The sequence below is a fragment of the Montipora foliosa genome, chromosome 8 (assembly GCF_036669935.1).
Source record: "Montipora foliosa isolate CH-2021 chromosome 8, ASM3666993v2, whole genome shotgun sequence".
Classification (NCBI taxonomy): domain Eukaryota; kingdom Metazoa; phylum Cnidaria; class Anthozoa; order Scleractinia; family Acroporidae; genus Montipora; species Montipora foliosa.
The window spans coordinates 36822659-36844992 of NC_090876.1; the positions used below are offsets into that span (position 1 = coordinate 36822659).

The following is a 22334-nucleotide window of genomic DNA, read 5'->3' on the forward strand; positions in this document are numbered from 1 at the left end:
CCTAGCCAATTTTGCTTGATTGGTTTCAACTCCGAGAGTTAATATTTACAAGCTCTTTCTATCAAACAACATGACTAACACTTAGCAAATTATAATAATTATTCTTCGTATATGGTACTAAAACAGTGGAAAACATTGAACATGTGCCCTTCAATTGGCTACTCAAACTCTGGATATCCTTTGCTATTCACCTCCGAGCAATTGACGTGGGATTTGAGCCCAAAAATGTTGTAATCTTTGCAGGAGTAAATGAGTTAGAAGTACCTTTTTGTGCTATATTATCTCACTGTTTTAGTATATAATAAAACAACTACTCACCTCAGTGTTGGTGGATAGTGGTAGACATTTACTTCGCCGCTTCGCTGCTCAGTAATATCCACCACTAGCCACGTCCACTTAGGTGAATAGTATAGTTGCTAACTATCATATGGCCCACGCAGCTAACTATCATATGGCCCATGCAGCTAACTATCATATGGCCCATGCAGCTAACTATCATATGGCCCATGCAGCTAACTATCATATGGCCCACGCAGCTAACTATCATATGGCCCACGCAGCTAACTATCATATGGCCCATGCAGCTAACTATCATATGGCCCACGCAGCTAACTATCATATGGCCCACGCAGCTAACTATCATATGGCCCACGCAGCTAACTATCATATGGCCCACGCAGCTAACTATCATATGGCCCATGCAGCTAACTATCATATGGCTCACGCAGCTAACTATCATATGGCCCATGCAGCTAACTATCATATGGCCCATGCAGCTAACTATCATATGGCCCACGCAGCTAACTATCATATGGCCCATGCAGCTAACTATCATATGGCCCACGCAGCTAACTATCATATGGCCCACGCAGCTAACTATCATATGGCCCACGCAGCTAACTATCATATGGCCCATGCAGCTAACTATCATATGGCCCACGCAGCTAACTATCATATGGCCCATGCAGCTAACTATCATATGGCCCATGCAGCCCAGCGCACACTTTCATTGTAAAACTATTAGGAAAATGCCTGTATGAGGACTGTATGCATTGGTCCGAGCAGGGCTGGAAAGAACCGTACGACCCTGATAGGAACACATACTGTTCTGCGTGATGCAATTTTAGAGGATTTCGTCGCTTTTTCACCTCCAAGTTATTTACAGCCAGAAAAGCAACTGTAAACAACACATTAGATAAATTTTCGGTGCTAATTTTTGTTACTTGTTTTTTCCAAACTTCATAATTTATTATAAGTTCTCTTGAATTGTGTAAAGAGCCCATGTGATAAAATGCTTATTAACTGAGTTTCAGTCGGGCCAGATAGGAAATATTTGGCCCTTAGTCATGGAGCATGGACCTCGCGCCATGACCTCAAGCCAAATATTTTCCAGTCTGGCCCTCCCACTCAGTCAATTAGTACATAATTATTATTAATTACAAGACAAAAATAAATTAAAATTACACAAACAAAAGCTTGATCGATGAGTGAGAAAAATGTTTGAAGAAAAATACTTAGAAAAGAGTCAAATTCATCAAGTCAACATTCACCTCCTCGGGTTTTAAGCTCATAAGAAGCAAGTCATTCAATTAGCGATTGAAAGGTTTCAAGCTGGCAAACCTCAGAGGGAATATCATTCTATATTAATTTTTACATCAATTCTGGAGAAAGGAAAGGAAAGGAACTTTATTTAAGTGTCTATTCATCTAGCACTGGACAGGGGTGGATCCAGGATTTTTCTTAGGAGGGGGTGCACCACTAAAGAATGGCGTAGCTGACCGGTGACGTTTTTTTGTTTGCAGAATACTAGTTGTATTAGAAAGCTGCAGGTCAACTCAGGGGAAAAGGGTGCACACCCCCTGCACCCTCCCCCTAGATCTGCCCCGTCTGTAGCACGAATTGGTTAATCAACAAATTAATGCAATCAAATCAAATGCTGGTTTCTGAGGAGAGGGGAAAACTGGAGTACCCAGAGAAAAACCTTTCAGTGCAGAGTAGAGAACCAACAAACTCAATCCACATGATGCCAAGTCTGGGAATCAAACCCAGGCCACATTGGTGGGAGGTGAGTACTCTCACCACTGCGCTATTATTAAATAAAAATTATTATTGTTATTTTTGTTGCTTTGTTCTCGCATTTTTACATGGATGATTCCAGCTACAGTTTACATAATTTGTGTTACAGTTGAATCCCATTTCAAGCTATCGGAATGATCATGCAATAATAATTTATTATTGAAAGGATTGGGCATTTGAAGGCCTGTGTAGGGTTTGAAGACAATTATTATTTTCAGTTTTCCTCCAATGTGCCAAAATTTGTACATGAAATGCCTACCATTTGCTCGTCAACACCATACTTTGCAGCAAAGATAGCAGATGATGGAGCAGCAGGAAAAGTACCATAGAGGAAACCAAATAAGCTCCAGGAGTTGGTTTCATTAGAGCTTTTTCCAACATGAAGAACTTGAATCATCTCCCGTGCAATCAGGGGAAGAAAAAGTCTTCAATCAAATAAACAAGTCAGAGTAAAAACAATTGCCATATTGTTGCTACAAGAACAAAATAAACATCTCCAAGTAAGGTATTTTGAGGAAGAAAGATCATTTTGTAATAACTATTATCCTAATCATATTTTTATTGACCCAAATTAGATGCACTCGGATTTCAATAAGCGTCACAAAGTGTCCCCTTGCTCTTCTCCCCAACTTCAACATGTCTTGTTTCTCGGAATACAGACAATTTACGTCACACAGCGTCCCCCAAATGCTGCTCCTCAAGTAAGGAAAAACTGCTGCATTTACCTTAAAGTGGCTTAATTACTACAGTTATCCGAAGAAAATATATCAAAATTTTGAAATCTGTGAAATTAAAGCAAAATGATGTCTCTTGTGAAGTGTTGGTCACTGCAATTGATGTAAAATGTAATTTTACCTGACAAATAAATACAAATCAGGGGAAAACGCTTAATATAGTGACGGACTTCCTGGAGGGAGGACTGGAAACTAGACATTTCAAAGGCCTTTTTCTCAAAACCTAGCCATACCACCAGGGTTAAAATTTTGCAAATTAGTAAACATGTAGACAAAACCGTCAAGATTTTTTCAAAAAGTTCTATCAGACAGTTTTTCAGTTAAAGATTACTAAAGTAGACGAAAATCGACGTTTTTGTCATTTGTGAAAAACCTGTTTGGCAGATTTAACTATTTATTTCTCTACATAACCGGCTGGTTTTCGAGAAAAAAGCCTTTGAAGTGTCTAGTTTCCAGTCCCCCCTTCAGGAGCTTGGTCACTATGTTGATTTGCATTTCTTTGTTCGGTAAAATTACATTTTACATCAATATATTGCAGTGACTAACACTTCAGAAGCGACATCCTGTTGCTTTAATTTCACAGATTCCAAAACCTTGACCTTTTTCTTCGGAAAACTGTAGTAAGCCACCTTAAGCTAAGAAATTATGATGCTAACTCTTAACCTTACCTTATTTTTGGAAATAGGTAGCATAATTTTATGGCTTAGACTTAAAGGAACACTTTGTGTTGCATGTCAAAATTGGGCTTGCATTCAATAGGCCACTTTTAAAAATACCATCATGAATATTCTTTTTTTGTCCCTCCAGAATTTTGCATAAGCATTGTTTCCAGTTTCTCTTGGGACATACAATGGTCCCAAGAGAAAATATAAATAATGCTTAATATGCAAGACTATGGATGGCAAACAAAGAGCATTACGGTATTTTTGAAAGTGGCATATTACTTGAATTTCTGGACATAAGTAGAAATTTTTCAAGTTGAGACCAAAATATCTACTGTGGAGATATCAATTTTTGTGCTACCTTTTAGAGATTTTTCTCTCACCAGTATTATAAAGGGGTACAAAAGTTGGACCGGATCAACTCGGATCACTCACATCGGATTGAGCAAAAAAGGGTTTTGTAAGCCAAAACTATTCGATGTTTGCACCAATTTCACCAAGGTTAGCTCAAAGATTTGGGATAGGGTGATTTCTTGAAGTCTTATCATTTTTTTACTGTCTGTCGATCAGAGGTGAGCGATACGAGTTGATCCAAGTTGACCCCGTTCGACTTTTGTTCCTGCCTATTATAAAGTAAATTATACAAAACTAAGATATTTACCACATTTTGAAGTTTGCCTCATATTCTCACTATATTTATATGCCAAATATATGAAAATTAACTATAACATCAGCTAACACCAGTTTGAAGTTTACTCAGTAATCTGGCCCCAATCTTGCGACATCACACAGTTTAGGTAACATGATAGGCACCCTGACCCCTTTTTGCTTTGAGCAAAAATGTGATTAAGATTCTGATAACGAAGAAAGCAATATTAAGAAAGGTTATAGTTAGTGCGCAGAAGCCATATTACCGAGTGCAAAATGCCTGCAAGACTGAGCAACTTTCTGGAGATTTGTGCTTATAAATGGTCACGACAGCATCAGGCTTCTGTTTTCATCAGCAAAGTGCAGAGAAAACAATATAATGTTTGCAAGTTTTCATTAAAATGTCTCATACATCAGCCAGGCAACAGTTGTTCAAACGGTGGATAACACTATCCACCGGATAAATCACTACCGGTAACTATATTGCATAGCGCAGTTGGTTTCGCTATCCCTTATCCACTGGATAGTGATTTATCTGGCGATTAGCACTATCCATCATTTGAACAACTGGGGCCAGGACTCGCTACCCATTTCTTGTCAAGATCGTTCTTTTTGTCAGCAGTTGAGGAAAAGCAACTCCCTTTGGCTTCCCTGTCTGATCTTTTTGCACACTTTGGAGCTTAACAAGACAGCATTTTGACATGCAATCACATTCAAATCTGTCAGTGCCTCCTGTTTATCAGACTACATGTATGTGACATCCTGATTGAATGGTAACTGAGTAATGCTCAAAACAGCAGCAACTGAAGTGGCAATTTTTTTAAATGCAGCTATGGGGCTACCTTAAATTCAAGTGTCAATTTTTAAAATTACATTTTCGTGAACTTTTTCCCTTTTTCCTTTCTTTATTTTTTTCTTTTCTTTTATGTGGTTAATGGCAAATAAAATGAATGAATGAATGAATGAATGAAATTAATATTCACACTTACGATTTAGCAGCAATTAACAACAGTGGAACAACCAATCCAGAACCCACTTTAGTTCTCATGTTTCCAACCATATTGACTCCCAAGTAAAATAAGGCTGTTGCCAAAAAAGCCTGGCCAAGTGCACTAAGAATCTGATCAATAACACCAGGCAACTTCCCACGAAAAATAAAATGACCAAGTAGTCCAATAAATGTCATAAACACAATAGGATCAGTCACCACTCCTTTGAAGGCCTTAAGTATAATTTTGACAGTACCAAATGCAGATTTTTCCGTGCTCTTTTGCTTGTAAATTTCCATGAGAATGAATCCGATGGGGTTGAGAATAACCAGGGAAATTGTCGCCATGAGGTAAAGGTAGTTGACGTAATCCGGGTGCACATCAGAGTACATTGCTTTTACTATAACAAAAATGACAAAAAAGCCAACTTCATGGAGACTTAGGGCACTTTCCATTTGACAGAACTGACCGGCCAGACCGGGCATTTGGAAGGACTAACTCTACAATGAATTCAAATTAACTCACTTTGGGGATGATATATACTCCTCCAGAAGAATGCGAGGGATTATCATGCAAGTGTTCCTTCAAATTGTTGCATTTTCTTTGCAAATGAATGGGTCTGACCGGCCAGTTCTGACAAAAGGAAAACGCCCTTAATCTACCCAGTCAAAATATGATAAGCATGATATGAATATCGTGCTTTGTCAAAATACTAAACAAAATGTCGTGTTTCTGATTGGTCAATAACAAATGCATAAATAGGTTATAGACTGCAGTATGAAAGTTAGCAACAAAACACAGCAATAGAGTACTGCAATTAAGGCTGAGTTTCTAATAATGGGTCCTTTGCAGGTTAGTGATCACATGGTACAAAAATCGCCACACTGGAACCCAAATTGCGCACTGGGACATCTTCAACAAAACACGATAATTTAAATTTTCTTTGTTTTAGATGTCCCAGTGGGCAATTTGTGTCCCAGTATGGCGGTTTTTGTACCATGTGATCACTAACCTGCAAAGGGCCCATTTTGAGAACTTTCAAAACATCACTACCCTTACAGTAAATCACAAAATGCACTCAAGTTCATACAATAATATTAATAGAATATGGCCCACTATATTGGAGGATAATAGCACCCCTACTAGTAGAGCAATATAATGATTAGAGAGAGGTATTGCATGTTGTACATAAAAAATCCCAGAAAGTTAGGAAAAGATGATAAGAATATTACAAGCTTACCAGAGAGTTTACACCTATGAAAATCTCCCATCAATTCCCCGCACGAACTGTCATTAAACTACAGGTGTCCAACACTTCCAGACTGCAGACTAACTCTAGCTTGCAACTATTGAAAGCTAACTGTTTTAAAATAGGTGCTTAGACTTAAATACTGTTTATCAGCACTATTTGTAGGCAATATGCAGTCTGCAGTTCTCATACACCTTTAAATTACCACAAGCATACTTGAACGTACATCTCCTTTCTCTTCTGCAGCATTTCTACCATTTAGGTAAAGTAGTTATAAAGTGACAGTCTATAACCAGACTACCAAAACGTAAGTTGACAATGAGCGTATACAAATACATGCAGATTATAGAATCATGATTGGTCTAAGAATAGAGAGTTAAAAATATACCCATATTTTCACGGTCACCCCTTGAAAATTTCCATTGCGGACAAACTAAACCTTATAAATCAATTCCAGTGCACCTAATAATCAGGTAAAAGTTGGAGTAATAACTTAATGTTTCAGTGTAAAAATCCGAAATTTTCCTCACTTTCTAAAGCTTACATAATATTTAAATTTAATAATTATTTATTCAACTCGAATTGCTTGCTGTTTCTGTTGCACGAGAATTACGTAATCCCCTGGTTTGACTGGAATCTGGACTCGTAATCATAATAAAAATGCAGCTTTTCATATTCACAAAAGTCTGGGAGCAAAGAATTAACTAAATACACCTGTGATCCGGATTTGTGATTTGTGCAAATAGGGTAAATTACCACTCCCCCGATGCAAAATTATGGCGGATATGGAGTACGCACAAAAACGACATTTTCATTACCTAAAGGTAAACCAAGAGCTAAGTCGTTGGACTGACTACAGAAAATTCCGTACATGCCAGCTTTTCCCAAATTCGTCGGTCGAATGAGTACGGATGTAAATATCGCCACTGAGAAAAATACCGTACTTTTCGCGATTAGAATACTGAACAAAAAACGCCAGTTGACTTGTGAATAGTCAAGCTCCACCATTGACTTGAAGAGCAATGCCGGCAAAGACACAAGGCTTACAAATACTCCAATTCCTTTACTTGAAGTGGGAGAGATAAAGCCAAGTCTTCCAACACAGTAGCCAACGAGAATGACAGTAAAACACTGCACCAAAGAAGGATAAAGGTTTTCAAATGTACTTTCCATTGAATGCCTATGGCCACCTGGAAGTGTAGCTCCTGAATAATTTCCATCCATGCTTAGAGAATTACAGTGGCAATCATTTACAGGAACGACAGAGAAGGTACTTATTTGACCTTTTTGCTTGCCTCTGAGTTGTGTACGTACAAAAATTTATCCAAAGACAAGCTTGTCACGTTCTGTCATGAGCCTAAATTATGTAATCGCGTTCCGTACCAAAAAGCTCCAGGCGACAAATTCGTGCCCACTCTCTTGCCCAGAGTTTTGAACTCTTGAAAGAGCTTATGTTCGAGGTCACGTAGTTTGGAGTAGTTCGGTAAATAACTAGTTCGCTTGGGCTTCGGGTGTTCTTTAAACACGACTGAAGGGAGTCCCAGTGGACAGTAAGTTTGGTGCTAGTTTTTGTATTTTGGATCACGGTTTTTTCGCCATGATTGCGGCTGCAACAAGGAGAAGCGCCGTAAAGGGGAGAAGCTCTTCCGCTAACGGAGTGATAATTTTTTGCACTTACTGACGAAGATAATAATTGCAGAAAACCGCTTAAGAGATACAAAGAAAGATACAAATAGATACAAAGATACAAACGTGAATTTCCCTAGAAAACAGGTAAATGAAATGTAATATCCAAGCAAACTTTTCGTGGACGACTGTTTGCACCAATGACCTATGACCACAAACCGGAAATACTAAATTAGAAAACAAAAGGCGAAGATCAATGAGATTTTAATAATTTTCATGTTACTATCACGAGGTATTTCTGTTCAGACAACAGCTAATCTAAAATGCTGTCTCATCATGGCGAGTGTCGTTTTCGTGCCAGTTCACTCCTTTATTCGATAGCGATACAATTTAGCAATACCACATGAACAAAAGGCATTGATTAATGAGATTTTAAAAGATAACCCAAGCGAAAAAATCATGCCACTTCGAAATGTATTTTTAATTTCCATGTCACTATCACGAGGAATTTCTGCTCAGACAACAGCTAATCTAAAATGCTGTCTCATCATGACGAGTGTCGTTTTCGCGCCAGTTTACACTCCTTTATTCGATAGCGATACAATTTAGCAATACCACATGAACAAAAGGCATTGATTAATGATATTTTAAAGATGACCCAAGCGAAAAAATCATGCCACTTCAAAATGTATTTTTAATTTCCGTGTCACTATCACGAGGAATTTCTGCTCAGACAACAGTTAATCTAAAATGCTGTCTCATCATGACGAGTGTCGTTTTCGTGCCAATTTACATTTCTTTATTCGATAGCAATACAATTTAGCAATACCACGTGACTGCAACACCGGGAACTCCATGTCCTGCTCTTTGCGAATAGTGTATGGGTTGTTTTATGTCCCACAAGGTTATGAACATGAAAGGGTTGCGACGGGGCCTACGGTTTATCTTCCACATCCAAGAAGTTATTACAAAGGCAGCACTTTCTCCTCAGTTATTTTAAGACTGTGCTTTTTTCGCGTGACGTCCCTAACGATAGTCCGACTCTCAACCTCTCATTTTGGAACTGAGGCCAAACATTTTTATTTATTGCGATTTGAGCCTACAAAGTTCTTAACATGTTTCTAAAAAATTTACGATGCATGTATTCAAGTTCGAGTATAAACTGAGTTGTTCTTCGGTCACGTGAAGTCTGGGGCATGTAACTGTAAAGCGGGAGCTAATGGTCGATCATTTTTAAACGTATTTGAGTTAATTGCTCTTTGAGATTTCTTTTACCTTTATTTATACTACTCACGAAAACGAAAAACAAATGAGTAAGACAAAGAAGTTCGTAACTGACTCTCATTCTCGTTGAATCATGTTCTTAGTATTTTGGTCGTTCTTGCGTAAAAGGTTCTTTTGAAAAGAGTGTAGTACAGGTAACCAATTTCTAGTTTCTAAAGAAACTGTGGTGCTGCGTCGGTGGGAAAGTGAAACAGGAAAATTTGGTTTTATGATATAAACACAAATGACTGAATACCAACTGAGCTTTCGCGCGAAAACATGATATCTTCACACGTAAAGATAACATGTTATTTTCACACGTGCTATGGTTACATATCAAAATCGCGCCTTTGGATGCCTTTTGTGAAATGATTTAGTATTTCATTGGTGTTCATATAATAAATAGAATATTACATGGCCGCTTGGAGATACGCAGCTCACTTGTGAAATATTTTTCAACACTCGAAGAGAAATTTTGTATTTCCGCGCGGCCATGTAATATTTTCTATTTTATTATATGACTAGCTCCGTGAGCGGGCAAGATGAACCAAATCGCGCGCTCTGATTGGCTACCCGAGCGGGCAAGATGGAGCGATACTGCCCGCTCGGGATTTCTCGCTTGGTCCCGCAAGATCAAAGATTTTATCCATTTTTTGGTGTTTTAAGTCATATAATAAATCCTTTATTGACCAAAATTGTTCGGTCAAGATGACTGGATATTGGCCTCGTTCTTTTTTTGCGTGTTTATGGACCTCGACTTCGTCTCGGTCCATAAACACGCAAAAAAAGAACTTGGCCAATATCCAGTCATCTTGACCTCACGCTTGGTCAATAACCCATACTTATCAAACGTGCTGATAAAAATACCGTGAACGATTTGGAAAGCTGACTTTTCGAGCGTTCGCCCTTCGTAAGAGCGAATGGAGGAATTGTGGGTGTTGTTGGTTTTTATGAGGGAGTGGAGGAGCTTTGCCATTGGTGGAAATTTGGTAACATGAATTTGTGAATAAATTAATGGAATGAGAGGCGTTCATTGATTCCGTGAGGATAAAGTGTACCTAGTTGGAAGAACTACATCTCGTAGGTGTTTGCGAAAGCAGTCCGCCAATCTTCTCCCTGTCTCGCCTATGTAGGTCTTCTTACACAGTGTGCAGGTTATGCAATATATGAAATTTGCGAAGATGCTTCGGTTCTGAGATCTTAACCATGTTAGAAATAAAAGGACGAGTTTTGCATCGAATGCGTGTACAGTTAAAATCACTGACCACTTTACATGCATCTTCGCAAATTTTAATCTATTGCATAACCTGCACATGCACTATGAAGACCTACATTGGCGAAAGAGGGAGAAGATTGGCGAACGCGCTTTCGCGAACACCTACGAGATGTAGAAACTAGAAAACGACACAGATGCATCAAAACCAGTTGCGCGTCATTTTAATCTTCCTAATCACTGCCACCACAACATGACAAGCACTCATCATGAGAGGCAGGATAACACTGTACCTAGTAGCTTGTTTCATATGTTGTATCACTTTGGCTTCTGACCACGAAGATCTAGACACGACCATTGGCTATGCCGATTACTTCAACAGAACTTCCAAAAATGGAAACTACAATTGCACTTTTTTCAGGCAGAGTTTGAGAACATCTCTGTCCCCTTGAACAACATGTCCTCTTTAACCCTATGTTACTGTCTAAAACGAGACGATGTTACTCGGCCATTAATGGGAGCTGCTTCAAAGTCAACGCTTTCATTCTCCAGATCAAAACGTTCATTCTCAGTTGCTATAGTATCGTATATTTTTTTGTTGGGTAGTCATGAGAATTTGGTGTTATATCGAGATCACACTTCTTATACCTTATAATTTTTTCCTATCATGAAGTAATTCTTCAACAAGAACATCTTCAACATCATGATCTCTTCACGAGTGTTTCCCTGCTTGTGACGCTCTACTTAATCGCACTTAAAGGCCATGCTGTCTCTCTACTACGTTGTTCGTATTTACTGGTGTGAGAAACCGATTTTTACGGAACGCCCGAACCCATTTCTGCAAGGTTAACATATGTTGTTCATGATCAAAAAGCGTTTCTTGGATGGATATAGCGGAATCTTTGTTTTCATTTTTTGCCTCGTTAGCACTGACAAGGCTTTCGTAGTACTGATTTCAAGAAAGTGCAAAGCAAAATGAGGTCTCTCTGAAAATGTGAACTCAGTATGAGCATGAAATGATGCTCTGAAAATTCGAAATGTCGCAAAGAATGTGTGGGATCATCAGTGCATTTGCCACTCACGCAAGAATTTATCAGATTCTGACTCCACTAACAAGAGGAATGAAATATGAAATAAATTATTAGGAGAGTACGGTCAGCCATCTGATGGTTACAAATGCTACACGTGGACAATTCCACGTTGTAACCTTAATACAAAGAGACTAACAACATAACGAGGTATGTCTTAGGTAACAGACAATGGAAACATAATTTACCACGTCAGATACGAAAAACCACCAAAAAACCACTCCTTATCTGTGGCCAAAAAAAGTGGAAACGTATTCCTCGTCTTATGCAGTGGCACTGAACCTCGTGGGAAAGGTATCGTACATTACCTGCATTACCCTACCATAATCAAAACAAAAAAAGGAAAGCCACCAAAAGGACTGACTGACGCAGAATGACAGAAATCACCCGTCAAAACCCTAAATAGTCACCCAAATAACATGACCGAACCAAAGCCTCTCGATCGTACGTTCAGAATAGAGAATAGTAATTTCTGACTAATTCGTTCCCAGATCACTCAAACATCAGAAATTACATTTTTGATGGCTAAGACTTTATCTGTTTCGTTATCAAAGCCAAAACACTCAATATTTGGAGATTTAATTTGTGAGAAAACTCGTATGTTCATTCGAAACAAAATTTAAACAATGACGTAACACAAACATTTTCTTATATATTAACTACCAGTTCCTTTCCAACCGTTTAACGGCAGGAACCAACTTTTATGTTGGGTGCATTCTATTGACCGTATTCTGGAATAGGAATGCAGGGAATAGATGTTATAAATCCTTTGTTTTTCAGAGATTCACGTTAAAATTGTCAAACCCTTGCTAAATTCTATTTTACACATACTTTTTATTATTCTTGTTGCTTCAAAACGCCAAACACACCTTTTTAAATCATCACCCCACGTATTCTTATTCCGGAATAGGATCAATCGAACGCACACGTAGATTACCTTACTAGATTCCCATCCCTAGGCTTGCAATCTTTCAAATTGACCAGTTTCTTCATATCATCTTCTCTTTGGCTATAACTCGCAACTTGCATGACCCATACTTGTGCTTGTGAAGCGTCACACCATTGGTCGATTTTGCAAGCCATCTCTGCCATCATGCCCATCATTTGTCACGGTGGAAATCACAGATGAAAATTTGAACCTTCACAAAACAAGAAAACCGGGTCAGGCGGTAAGGAAACTCTCTATTTCATTGTTTTGTAGTCGCAGTTATTGCGTAAGTCACTGTGTAGCAAGCGTTTTCGCGTGGTAATAGTAATAATAATCATCATCATAATCCATAACAAATCTGTATTTATATAGCACAGATTTACATGTACTTAAAGAAATTATAAATGAAAGTCAATGTTCAATGTCTTCTGAAATAAATTAGTTTTAAGTTGGATGCAAACATTTGAAACTTCTTAGACCACGCGGGGGATTCTGAAGACACTGTTTTGCTGGAAAATATATAATTTGATTTTGTTACTGAATTGCCGGATTCCTTTTCTTGGCAGTTGATTACCTTAATAACTTAGAGATTGGCATAATTATTAAGATCGGACAACACGTATAAAGTTCACTTTTTTTATGGGACGTCTTGTCAACGGATCGATGCTAACACCTATTTCAACCCTGTTTCAATGCTAACACCTGTTTCAACAGAGTCCACCTTAACGCTGATAAATGTAAAGAGCTGAGAATCTTCTTTGCCAAGGAACCAATTGACTTTGATCCAGTGATTGTCGGCGCAATTAATGTACTGGGGGTGGTGGACAGTGTTAAGTTGCTAGGTGTAACAATAAGTAGTTCCCTCTCATGGAACGCTAATATAGACGAGGTAATCAAAAAGGCCAGCAAGCGGCTGTATTTTCTGGCGCAGCTTAAACGGGCTAGGGTACCGCCTGATGACCTAGTGCTTTTCTATACTGCATGTATTAGGTCAATTATTATAATTGATTATGCTATACCTGCCTTATACCATACCCTTCCCCATTATCTTAAAAAAGAACTAGCACGTTTAGAGAAACGTGCCATATCGATTATAGTACCAGGTACCAACTACAACACTGGATTGGACGTTTTGGGGATTTTACCTCTGGGCGAACACCATGATTAGCTTTGTAACACCATTTTTAACAGCATCCTTTCGGACCCAAATCATAAGATTGGAAACCTGTTGCCTCCAACTCGCAGCCGCAATAGTTACAACTTAAGAGAACAGCGCAGTTTTTATTTGCCCGATTTGAAAACTAATCGGGCAAGGAACTCCTTCATATACGCCATGGCTGCGATGGTCTAATTATTGACAAATCTGTGTGAACTTTTAAATTTTCGTAAATTTTAATATTTTTAAAGTATTTGTAAATATTTTTAAATTTCAGTCTTATTATCCATTGATTATTACTGTATTATTGTATGTTATTATTATAGTTCCATTGTAAAATTAAAATAATTCAGCTGTGAGTCTGCGAAGTGATTCAATAAACCATCTATCTCTCTCTATCTCTCTATAATTTATAGGTTTGAAGAGCGTTCAAAACCGCATATGCAAATCCTGGCAAAACACTCCTTAATTCCTGTGTCCTTCAAGTAATCTTTTCTATTCGTTTGTCACGGCAGGTGTATAAAGAGGATTCCCTTTATAGACGTCTTTATGATCAGTTCGTCGTCTTCTCCGCTGTCGCTGTTACTCATTAAGTCTTCATCAGGACACCGGCTTCCTTCCTTACTGGGTATGAAACTAAAATGACAACTTAGAGAAGTCTTCCTTCTTGAGAAGACCATCTTGGTTGGTTTTCAAAAACCTGTCTTTCACGGATTTATGGATGTGACTGCTTATGGTTTCCTTCGAAAGAGAAAAAACGGTGGGTTCCAGTGTCAGCGGTGGTGTTGTTTTTCCCCTATGCAATTCTCGTTAGACAGAATTCGAGAAGTTCCTTTCCTGGCCTTGAACCTGCTTATACAAGCTGAAACATCCTACAATTCCTCGATTTGCTCTGATGAAGGGCTACGTTAGCCACTTAATCTTTTTACAGTGGCAATTCGACCTTTATCACCCCATTCAAGTAAAGCGAATTTTTATCACGATAAGCACATCATGCGAGTTTTATGAACAGCTTCACTGAAAAATATCCTGACACCCTGACTGGCGCGCACTTACAAAAAGGCCACTAAAAAAAACGAATCAGAAAATTTCTGCTTACGGTACTCGGAGTTGAGGATGCTTATGCTGATGCCCACTAATTGATAACAATACTGAATAATCATTACTATCGTACCCTATCATTCTGTTTTATTCTATTTATTTGTTCACTTATTATTATTATTATTTTTTTTTTATTTATGTTTTTTTTTTTTGTATCCACTTATTTTAATAACATTGTAACAACTATGCAACGTTTCTTCAGTCTGTCTATTGTGTAATGGCTCAATGTGTGTTGTGAGGTTTTATTTTGTCTTAATATTGTCTCTAGATTACACTGCACGCCTCGATTAGCATTGCTATACGCGTGCAGTGTTCATTGTAAAATTTACTTTAATTTTTGAAAATAAACTTGAACTTGAACTTGAAAATATGATGCTCTCGATGATTGAGACAATCTTCTTTTACGATACGATAACTTAACTAAGTAGAGAGGAAGTTACAGTTTTTATTAATTCCGGCTCTCTTACACCGCAATACCAAAGAGGACAGACCACAACACTGTACCGAACTTGTAGGGAACAGTCAAACTCACGAAAGATTCCTTTCAGTCACTTCGATTTAATTCATTAATTCTCACAGCCTCCTCGCTTACAATTCTCGTTCCAGCTCTAAAACTGTCAAAAAACTGTACCCTATCCGTTTTCACTTCAGCAGCTACATCCGGATGTAACGCAATCACAGGAGTTTCGATCAACACCGGGGTCGTAATTTGATGATACGCCATCACGAAAATATGCAAATAAGATTCATGTACACTGTACACTGTAGGCACACTGTCAGGGGCACCCAACGTCAATTTTCGGAAAATGTCTGTTCGGAAGACGATTTGAGATCTAGAATTTTCGGAACATTTGTTGTAAAATTTCTTGCTTGCCTGCCTCTCCTAGGATTTTCGAACATCTGAAAAATGGTATAATTGCCCATTTTTAACGGATTTTCACCCTAAAATCAGTAAAATGGTCACCTAGAATTTTCGGGAGCCCTTTTTCTGGCTGAAAATTTCGAAAAGGTAAGCTTTGAATCTTTTATTTTTCGGATCACTAGACTTTCAGCTAGGAAATCCGAACAGATGAAAAATTTTTAGGGATACAAATATGCCTGTATCTACCGTTTAAATACTAAAATACGTTTAAAAATGCTTTGTTTAAGTGGTTTTGAACTATGTTCTCGTTGGGTGCCCCTGACACTGTCTACAGTAGGAACAGTTATTTACACTGTTTACAATGGGAACAGCCATCTACACTGTCTACAGTAGAAACAGCTGTCTACACTGTCTACAGTAGGAACAGCTGTCTACACTGTCTACAGTGGGAACAGCTATCTACACTGTCTACGGCAGGAACAGTTCTCTACACTGTCTAACTCATTTGCATATATTCTTGATAGAGTATAATGAAATAACGACCAACACCGGGAACTCCATACCCCACTCTTTGCGAAAAGTGTGTGGGTGCTTTTACGCTCCCACACGGAGACGGGGCCTGCGGTGTATCCAGCCTCCTTCCCAGGGTCTCTCTTCTCTGCCTCCATTGTCGTTGAGAGACCCTGAGAACGAGGTTGCGGTTTGTCGTCCTCATCCGAAAAGACTAGAAAGTCTAACCATTTTCGGATGTCATTACAAATCCAGCACTTTCTTCTCCGTTCTTCAAAGACGCTGAAATTAATTTTTAAAAATCCAAAAAGGGAAAATAGGCGTACTATGCACGTGGACTTGACAAAACACCCGGAAATAAGGTGAGGCAAATTAGAATGCCATGTTGATCATTCAAGGACTAGATTTTAGGACTGAGCACAACCGGAACATGTCTTCAAGATTAGTGGAAGCGAATATTCTGCTGCTCGGGCCGATAAGTGACAAGGAAACCAAGGCATGGTCAGATTACTGTAAGTCAGAGCTGTGTCAACCTGTCATCAAACGGATGTTAAAGTTTCTTTTTTAGGCCCGTGCGGATATCATGGAAATACACATCAAGGAAACGAACGTTAAGCAAACGTGATCATTCAGGATAGGTATGAAGATTAAATTGCCACTTGTTTCGAGAGTGTTTTTTTTTACTTTTAGGTATGCATCTTTAATGATCCATGTTACTTGGTCTGGCGCTTTTTTAAAGGTCACTAGTGATCTTAATGTAAAGATCATATTTTCATTATTAATTCAATGATATTTTTCTGTGTTTAACCCCGATTTCCTCCGAGATCAAAATCAAAACCCTATACTAGCTTTTTATGATGACCACCAGTCTACACCGGCTATAAAGGACATAAAAATACATACACGAGACTGATTTTCAGTCTTTTGATAGGATAGTAGGCTCATGAAATATTATACACTTAATATATGGTTCATAGGGAAACAATTAGTTTTGTTTCTCCGAGAGTCCTTATGTTTCCCGAGATGAAGTCCAGGGAAACATCAGGACTCGAGCGAAAACAAAAGTAACTAGTTTCCCGAGGGACCAGACATTAAGTGCTTTGTTATATATTTAGACTTTTCCTGCAACAATCGCAGCAAAACATCCGGAGCGGGCAACAACTGCGGAATTGTATCCCGGTCGGGATACATTTGAATTTGATCAGGGCCACGTGACCAAGAATCAACCAATCACAGTGCTCGTTTTGTTGAGCGAAACAATAATTAATGACTTTTTGAAGGGCCGACAATAGACCACCGGATGACTCAGTGAAGAACAATAACAGAAGAGAATGTGTTACGCTTTGGAATTCAATTTGAGCTTTAGGTTCAACTTTTTCTAACCAATAAGCTTGCTGTGTTATCTATATTTTGGTGCGAAGAGGCCGCAATCGCTTTCGTCCTTGGGTCGATGACAGCTTTAGTTGTGCTTTTGTGAATACGTTTTCGCTTTCTAACCTCGCTAGGACAAAAGTACATTAGCTTCCGATGCCACCTGACTTAAGTAAATTAGCCGCAATAATGTAATAACCACAAAAACGTACATCTCCAGTAAGGTGCATGGTGTGGACATCAACTGAAGCCAGACTGTTTGACCAAGTTTGGGCCTTCTGGCTACGATACTATGCCTGCGGAATCGAAGTCTTTCGATATTAAAGATTCAAGGGGAAACATGTTGTCCACGGATTTCAATGTAAAACCACCGTCTGTCTGCCCGAGAGCGGGTTGTCGTTTTTGCGTTCATGCTCAGTGCGATCACAGCCGCCTATTCCACAATCGCTATAGCCCCTTCTGAGAAAAGTTATTGAAACCCCTGATTTCGTCAAGTCAAATGACACAGCCTGACCCCTTCTCTTCTCGGAAGAATCTGACTGCTTCCCTTAAACTGCGGGCAACTTGTTTTCATATACGGCGTGGTCAAAATATAGTGTATTTGATAGCAATTTCTTGTTAAAAGATATATTAAAATGAAGAATATAAGAGGATATGCTCTTACGGGGGAAACGTTTTAAATACAGATTCTCAATTCTACTCTGAAATTTAAAAATCCTTAATTTCACCATTTCAGTCAGGGCTCATTTGCCCACCATTCTCACAACAAAAACTAGGGTTGTCCGAAATCTCATACATAACTTGAACGATAAAATAATATCGTGGTCGTGCGTTACTTCATCATAAAAGCTCTACAAAGAAGAACACTCTTACCTGTCCAATGTTCCCAACTCGCCTCATTTGCTCTGAAAATCTCCCGGCTGGGCATGTTGGCTTCTTGATACTCACTTAAAAGGCTTCCGCGGTGTTTCCTGAACTCTTCGAAAAAAACTTTTTTAAGCAAACAGCTCACTACTTGCAAATTAAATTTGGTTGCCATCCAAGAACTTTGCAAATGCTGTGAATGCGTTTCGATGCAGTGTTTAGTCAACCTACTGGAAGAATTTCTCAGAATTCGAATGATGAAGACAAGAATTTCCGGTATAAGGCCGAGATGGATTGCCAAGCGATGCCAGGCAGTTATCGTTACAACCAGCCATCCGTGAAAAAGGAGGTTTACAGCTGCTTGGATATTTCATTATACTCCGGTGGAAAATTACTGGTTTTTGGTTGATTCAGGTTTGCATCTTTGACAAGAGACAAATTGGAGGTGTTTTCTGTGCTTATTTCCTCGTCCGCCATAAACACGAAGTCGATATCGGATGTCATCGGATTTCGTCATCAAATGGGACCTTCCCAGTTTCGGGATGGCAGCCGGGGGACCTTGTGAACATTGCCACCCTGCCTAAAATTAAACCTGATATTTAGGTCATCTTCCTGCTAAACTGGCTTCCTTAAAAAGATCAGATAATTTCTTTAATGGAGTAAACCGAAAAATTAATATCACACGACGAGTTGTTTACTTTCCTGGAAGGAAATACGTCTAGAAATCACATTTTTTTTCTGCGAAATGCACTAGAGGTCTAACCTCCAAGAAATCGAGTTTACTCCCGTGTTAGCCCAACTCAGTTCAGTGTGAGAAAAACCCGAAACTTCATCGCTCGCCAAAGTTCTTGGTTTACCCGAAGTTTTTTACAGCCATTCTCCTCTTCAATTTCACAATCGAAATATAAGTCTTAAACTGACCAAGCTTTTCGGTTTCAGTTCAAGACTTGCTGCTGATCTCATTTGTGACCTGCTATCTTTCTGATCTTTTGCCATATATTATAGCGAATCTCTGCACAGTTTTCCTTCGTGTTTGGTACGAATTTTTCTCAAGCCTTGACTTCTTTAAAGACCACTTTCATAATGGCGACCACATTTACATTCTTTCGTACTTATGTTAGGCGGCTACTGCCCTCGTTTTGAAACAAAAATTGTTTTGAAATTTGCTGGTCGTAGCGAAGCCATGCAGAAAGGCTTATTAGCATTAAAATAAAAGAATATTTTATTTGGTTGCCATATGAAAGAGGTCTATGGCTTTCAGTCCACTCTATTAGAGAATCCATTAAGTTTAACAACGAAGGGAAGGCAAATTACAGTAAAGGAAAGGAAAGGAAAGGATCTTCATTTAAGTGTCTAGTCGCCAGCACTGGAGCACTAAAGCCGCTGTTACACGTTGAAACTTTTAGCTGAAACTCATGTCACAACGGCCCTGCAAAAAAAGTGTCAGCAGGCGTTGCACCGTGTAACATAAAAGGTCGAAAATCGTTCGGAAATGTTGAAACTGGTCTCGAAATGTTGTTTACATGGCCTTAGCCGGTTTCTGATTGGCTTACGCAGCGTAGTGTGACAAGGGAGGGAGACCAGTTTCACAAAGTGGTGTTACACGGTGAAACTGTTTTTTTTGTCACCTCTGCGATCGTTGCGACCGTTGCAGAAGTAGAAAGCGGTTCTACTTTTCGTGAAATTTGTCTCGCAACGGAAGTTCAAAAAGTTTCACGAAACCGACCATGTTACACGGTGCAACGTCTACTAGGGAACTTAAGCAACGACGACGGCGACGGCAACGAGAACGTCATCTCAAAATATAAATTCGCGTTATTGTAATCGCTTCGTTACTATTTCAACTTTTTTAATATGACGGGGGTGTGGTAGTTCCTCAAAAATGACGCTCGTAGGAACGGCGCTCAATTAAGGGCAGAAAATGAAAATTTATCCTCAAGTAATGACGTTGTACATAAAACCTCAAATTTGGCTATTTCACGTTGTAGTTTTGCTGACGACGGCAAATAAATGGACAAAAATGAAAAACGCACGTGCAGGGCGTGCAAAGCTATTGTTTTTGCCTACTAAATATGCAAATTTGTGACGTTCTCGTTGCCGTCGCCGTTGTCGTTGCTTAAGTTCCCTACTGAAAAATGTTTCGCAACGCCGTTGGACACAACTTTCAGCTAAAAGTTTCAACGTGTAACAGCGGCTTAAGTGAGACTTGTGCAGACCATGAAAAGAGAAAACATTAAAATATTTGACAACAGATAGGTGAATTTGTTGCTACCGTGATAGAGAGAAAAACATAGTTGCACACTTTTTAATGTAAACTATTCGTACAAAAAGTAGCAGCATTTGATGAGTGAAACTGCATGCAACGATATCACCGATTGGACCGATTGCAAATAACAGCCGACATTTCCTAGGTCTAAATTGATAAGAATTGCAGGAAAAAAGGATTGTTGATTCACAAAATACTCACATCGCATTTTTCGTCTTTCTCAGAAATCATGACGTTGCAGCTTGTGGAAATTGCTGAGTTTTCTTGTCCGGTGACGGCGTGCCATAGACGGCAAGACGTGTGCAGTAGATTCAAGAGGCAAAGTTTTAAGTTGCTGATCTTGTCACCAATGCTTCGGATCTTGTGTACGCGCACGTTCCAAGGCATTCGTCGAACACGCGACCAAAACAAACGCGAGAATGGGAAATGCCAGAAGCTCTCGGTCAGCGGTCAGAAAAAGGACGACTCAGTCTCGGACGCATTCTCGCCCACAGAGCCCGTTTTTCTTTTGCTCACCACCGAGAACACGGACTCTGGCCCCAGCTAAAGCAGGAAGTCCGCAAATCGTCCCACGAATCACGGGCTTCCGGTTCTTCTGCGCATTCTCGGAAATTTGAAACGATCACGTTCGTCAACGGTTACAACATTATACCATCACCACGATTGCGCGTATATCTGGCTGTGGCCAGAGTCCGTGTTCTTGGTGCTGATCAAAAGGAAAGCGGACTCTGAGGAAGAGGATCAGAGGACGAGGACGAGTACGAGTTTTCCGTTCTGAGCACGCGCACTTCGAAAAATGTCGGCCTCCAAACCTTATGCGCATGCTCAGTACGAAAAACTCGCACTCGTAGTCGTCCTCGTTGTCCGATCCAAAGGTCTCTAATCCCTTCGACCAGGATCCCATGACTAGGAGACTCCCAAGGCACTATATCCTTGAGTCAACCTTTTCGCGTACCTTACTATTTTTAGAACTATATTTATCTCTATCACCATTCTCCCCTCGGTTCGCTTGCGTGACCAAAGTGGGCGGTTCGACCGACTCAGAAGGGCCAGCTGCGAGCAGTCGAGAACTAGCTCTTCAGCGAGAGACTCACATTTACGTCAATTTACTTTTTCATACACTGTTTTTGCTATTTTTGTCTTCGTTTGACGATAACTTGATTCAGAAAATAACACAAACAGCGGTGATAAACATTGTATTCCAACGCATTTTTATAAAACTTGACGTTTCGTATGCTAGTCAACACACATTTTCAAACGTGACCGTTACAATTTTTGAAAACTATATATATATATCGTAAACATTAGGGGTCTGGAACCTAGACTGAGAAAAATGATCTGTAGCAGTACGTGTCTAGACATAATAAGGAGTAATAGCTAAAACAGCAATAACTTCTCACTACTAATATTGACATTAAGGGAAGGCTTTAGCTCTTGAATGAACCATTCTAAACAGTGCGCGCATGCAGAGCCGAAGAACTCTTGGCGTTCTAAAATAGAAAAAAAACAAAAACAAAAAAAGCAAGGTGACACACGTTAACACCAACCCGCTGTGGCCAACACTTCACGCGTGGTATGTTAGATACAAAATAATACTGCACGGCTGGTTGTACGGCTGTGAGGGTATATAGAAATTTGATTTACCAATATTTCGTCAGGCACGGACTGACTTCTTCAAGAAGTTAAATGATTTGCCGTTACAATTTTTTTGAAATTCAAATATAAGCC

General features: G+C 39.3%; 1 protein-coding gene and 1 long non-coding RNA gene across 3 annotated transcripts in view; one reads left to right on the forward strand and one right to left on the reverse strand.

Moving 5' to 3' along the window:
• LOC137968937 (lysosomal cholesterol signaling protein-like) overlaps positions 1-18839 on the reverse strand; it is a 39822-nt gene extending 20983 nt beyond the window's left edge. Inside the window, exons 1-4 of one of the 2 annotated variants that reach the window (XM_068815406.1) lie at positions 18350-18839; positions 12486-12687; positions 5110-5509; positions 2336-2501 (exon numbers count right to left, since the gene is read on the reverse strand). In XM_068815406.1, coding sequence (XP_068671507.1) covers positions 2336-2501; positions 5110-5501 — 558 coding nt within the window. In that variant the 5' untranslated portion in view covers positions 5502-5509; positions 12486-12687; positions 18350-18839. Of the gene's footprint in view, positions 1-2335; positions 2502-5109; positions 5510-7176; positions 7750-12485; positions 12688-18349 lie in introns of those variants that run through there. The other variant, XM_068815405.1, reaches the window with a different exon arrangement.
• On the forward strand, positions 16331-20969 carry LOC137968944 (uncharacterized). Its single transcript, XR_011116637.1, has 3 exons — positions 16331-16467; positions 16674-16743; positions 20831-20969. It is a non-coding gene; the product is annotated as an uncharacterized lncRNA (long non-coding RNA).
• Positions 20970-22334: the final 1365 nt, after the last annotated feature.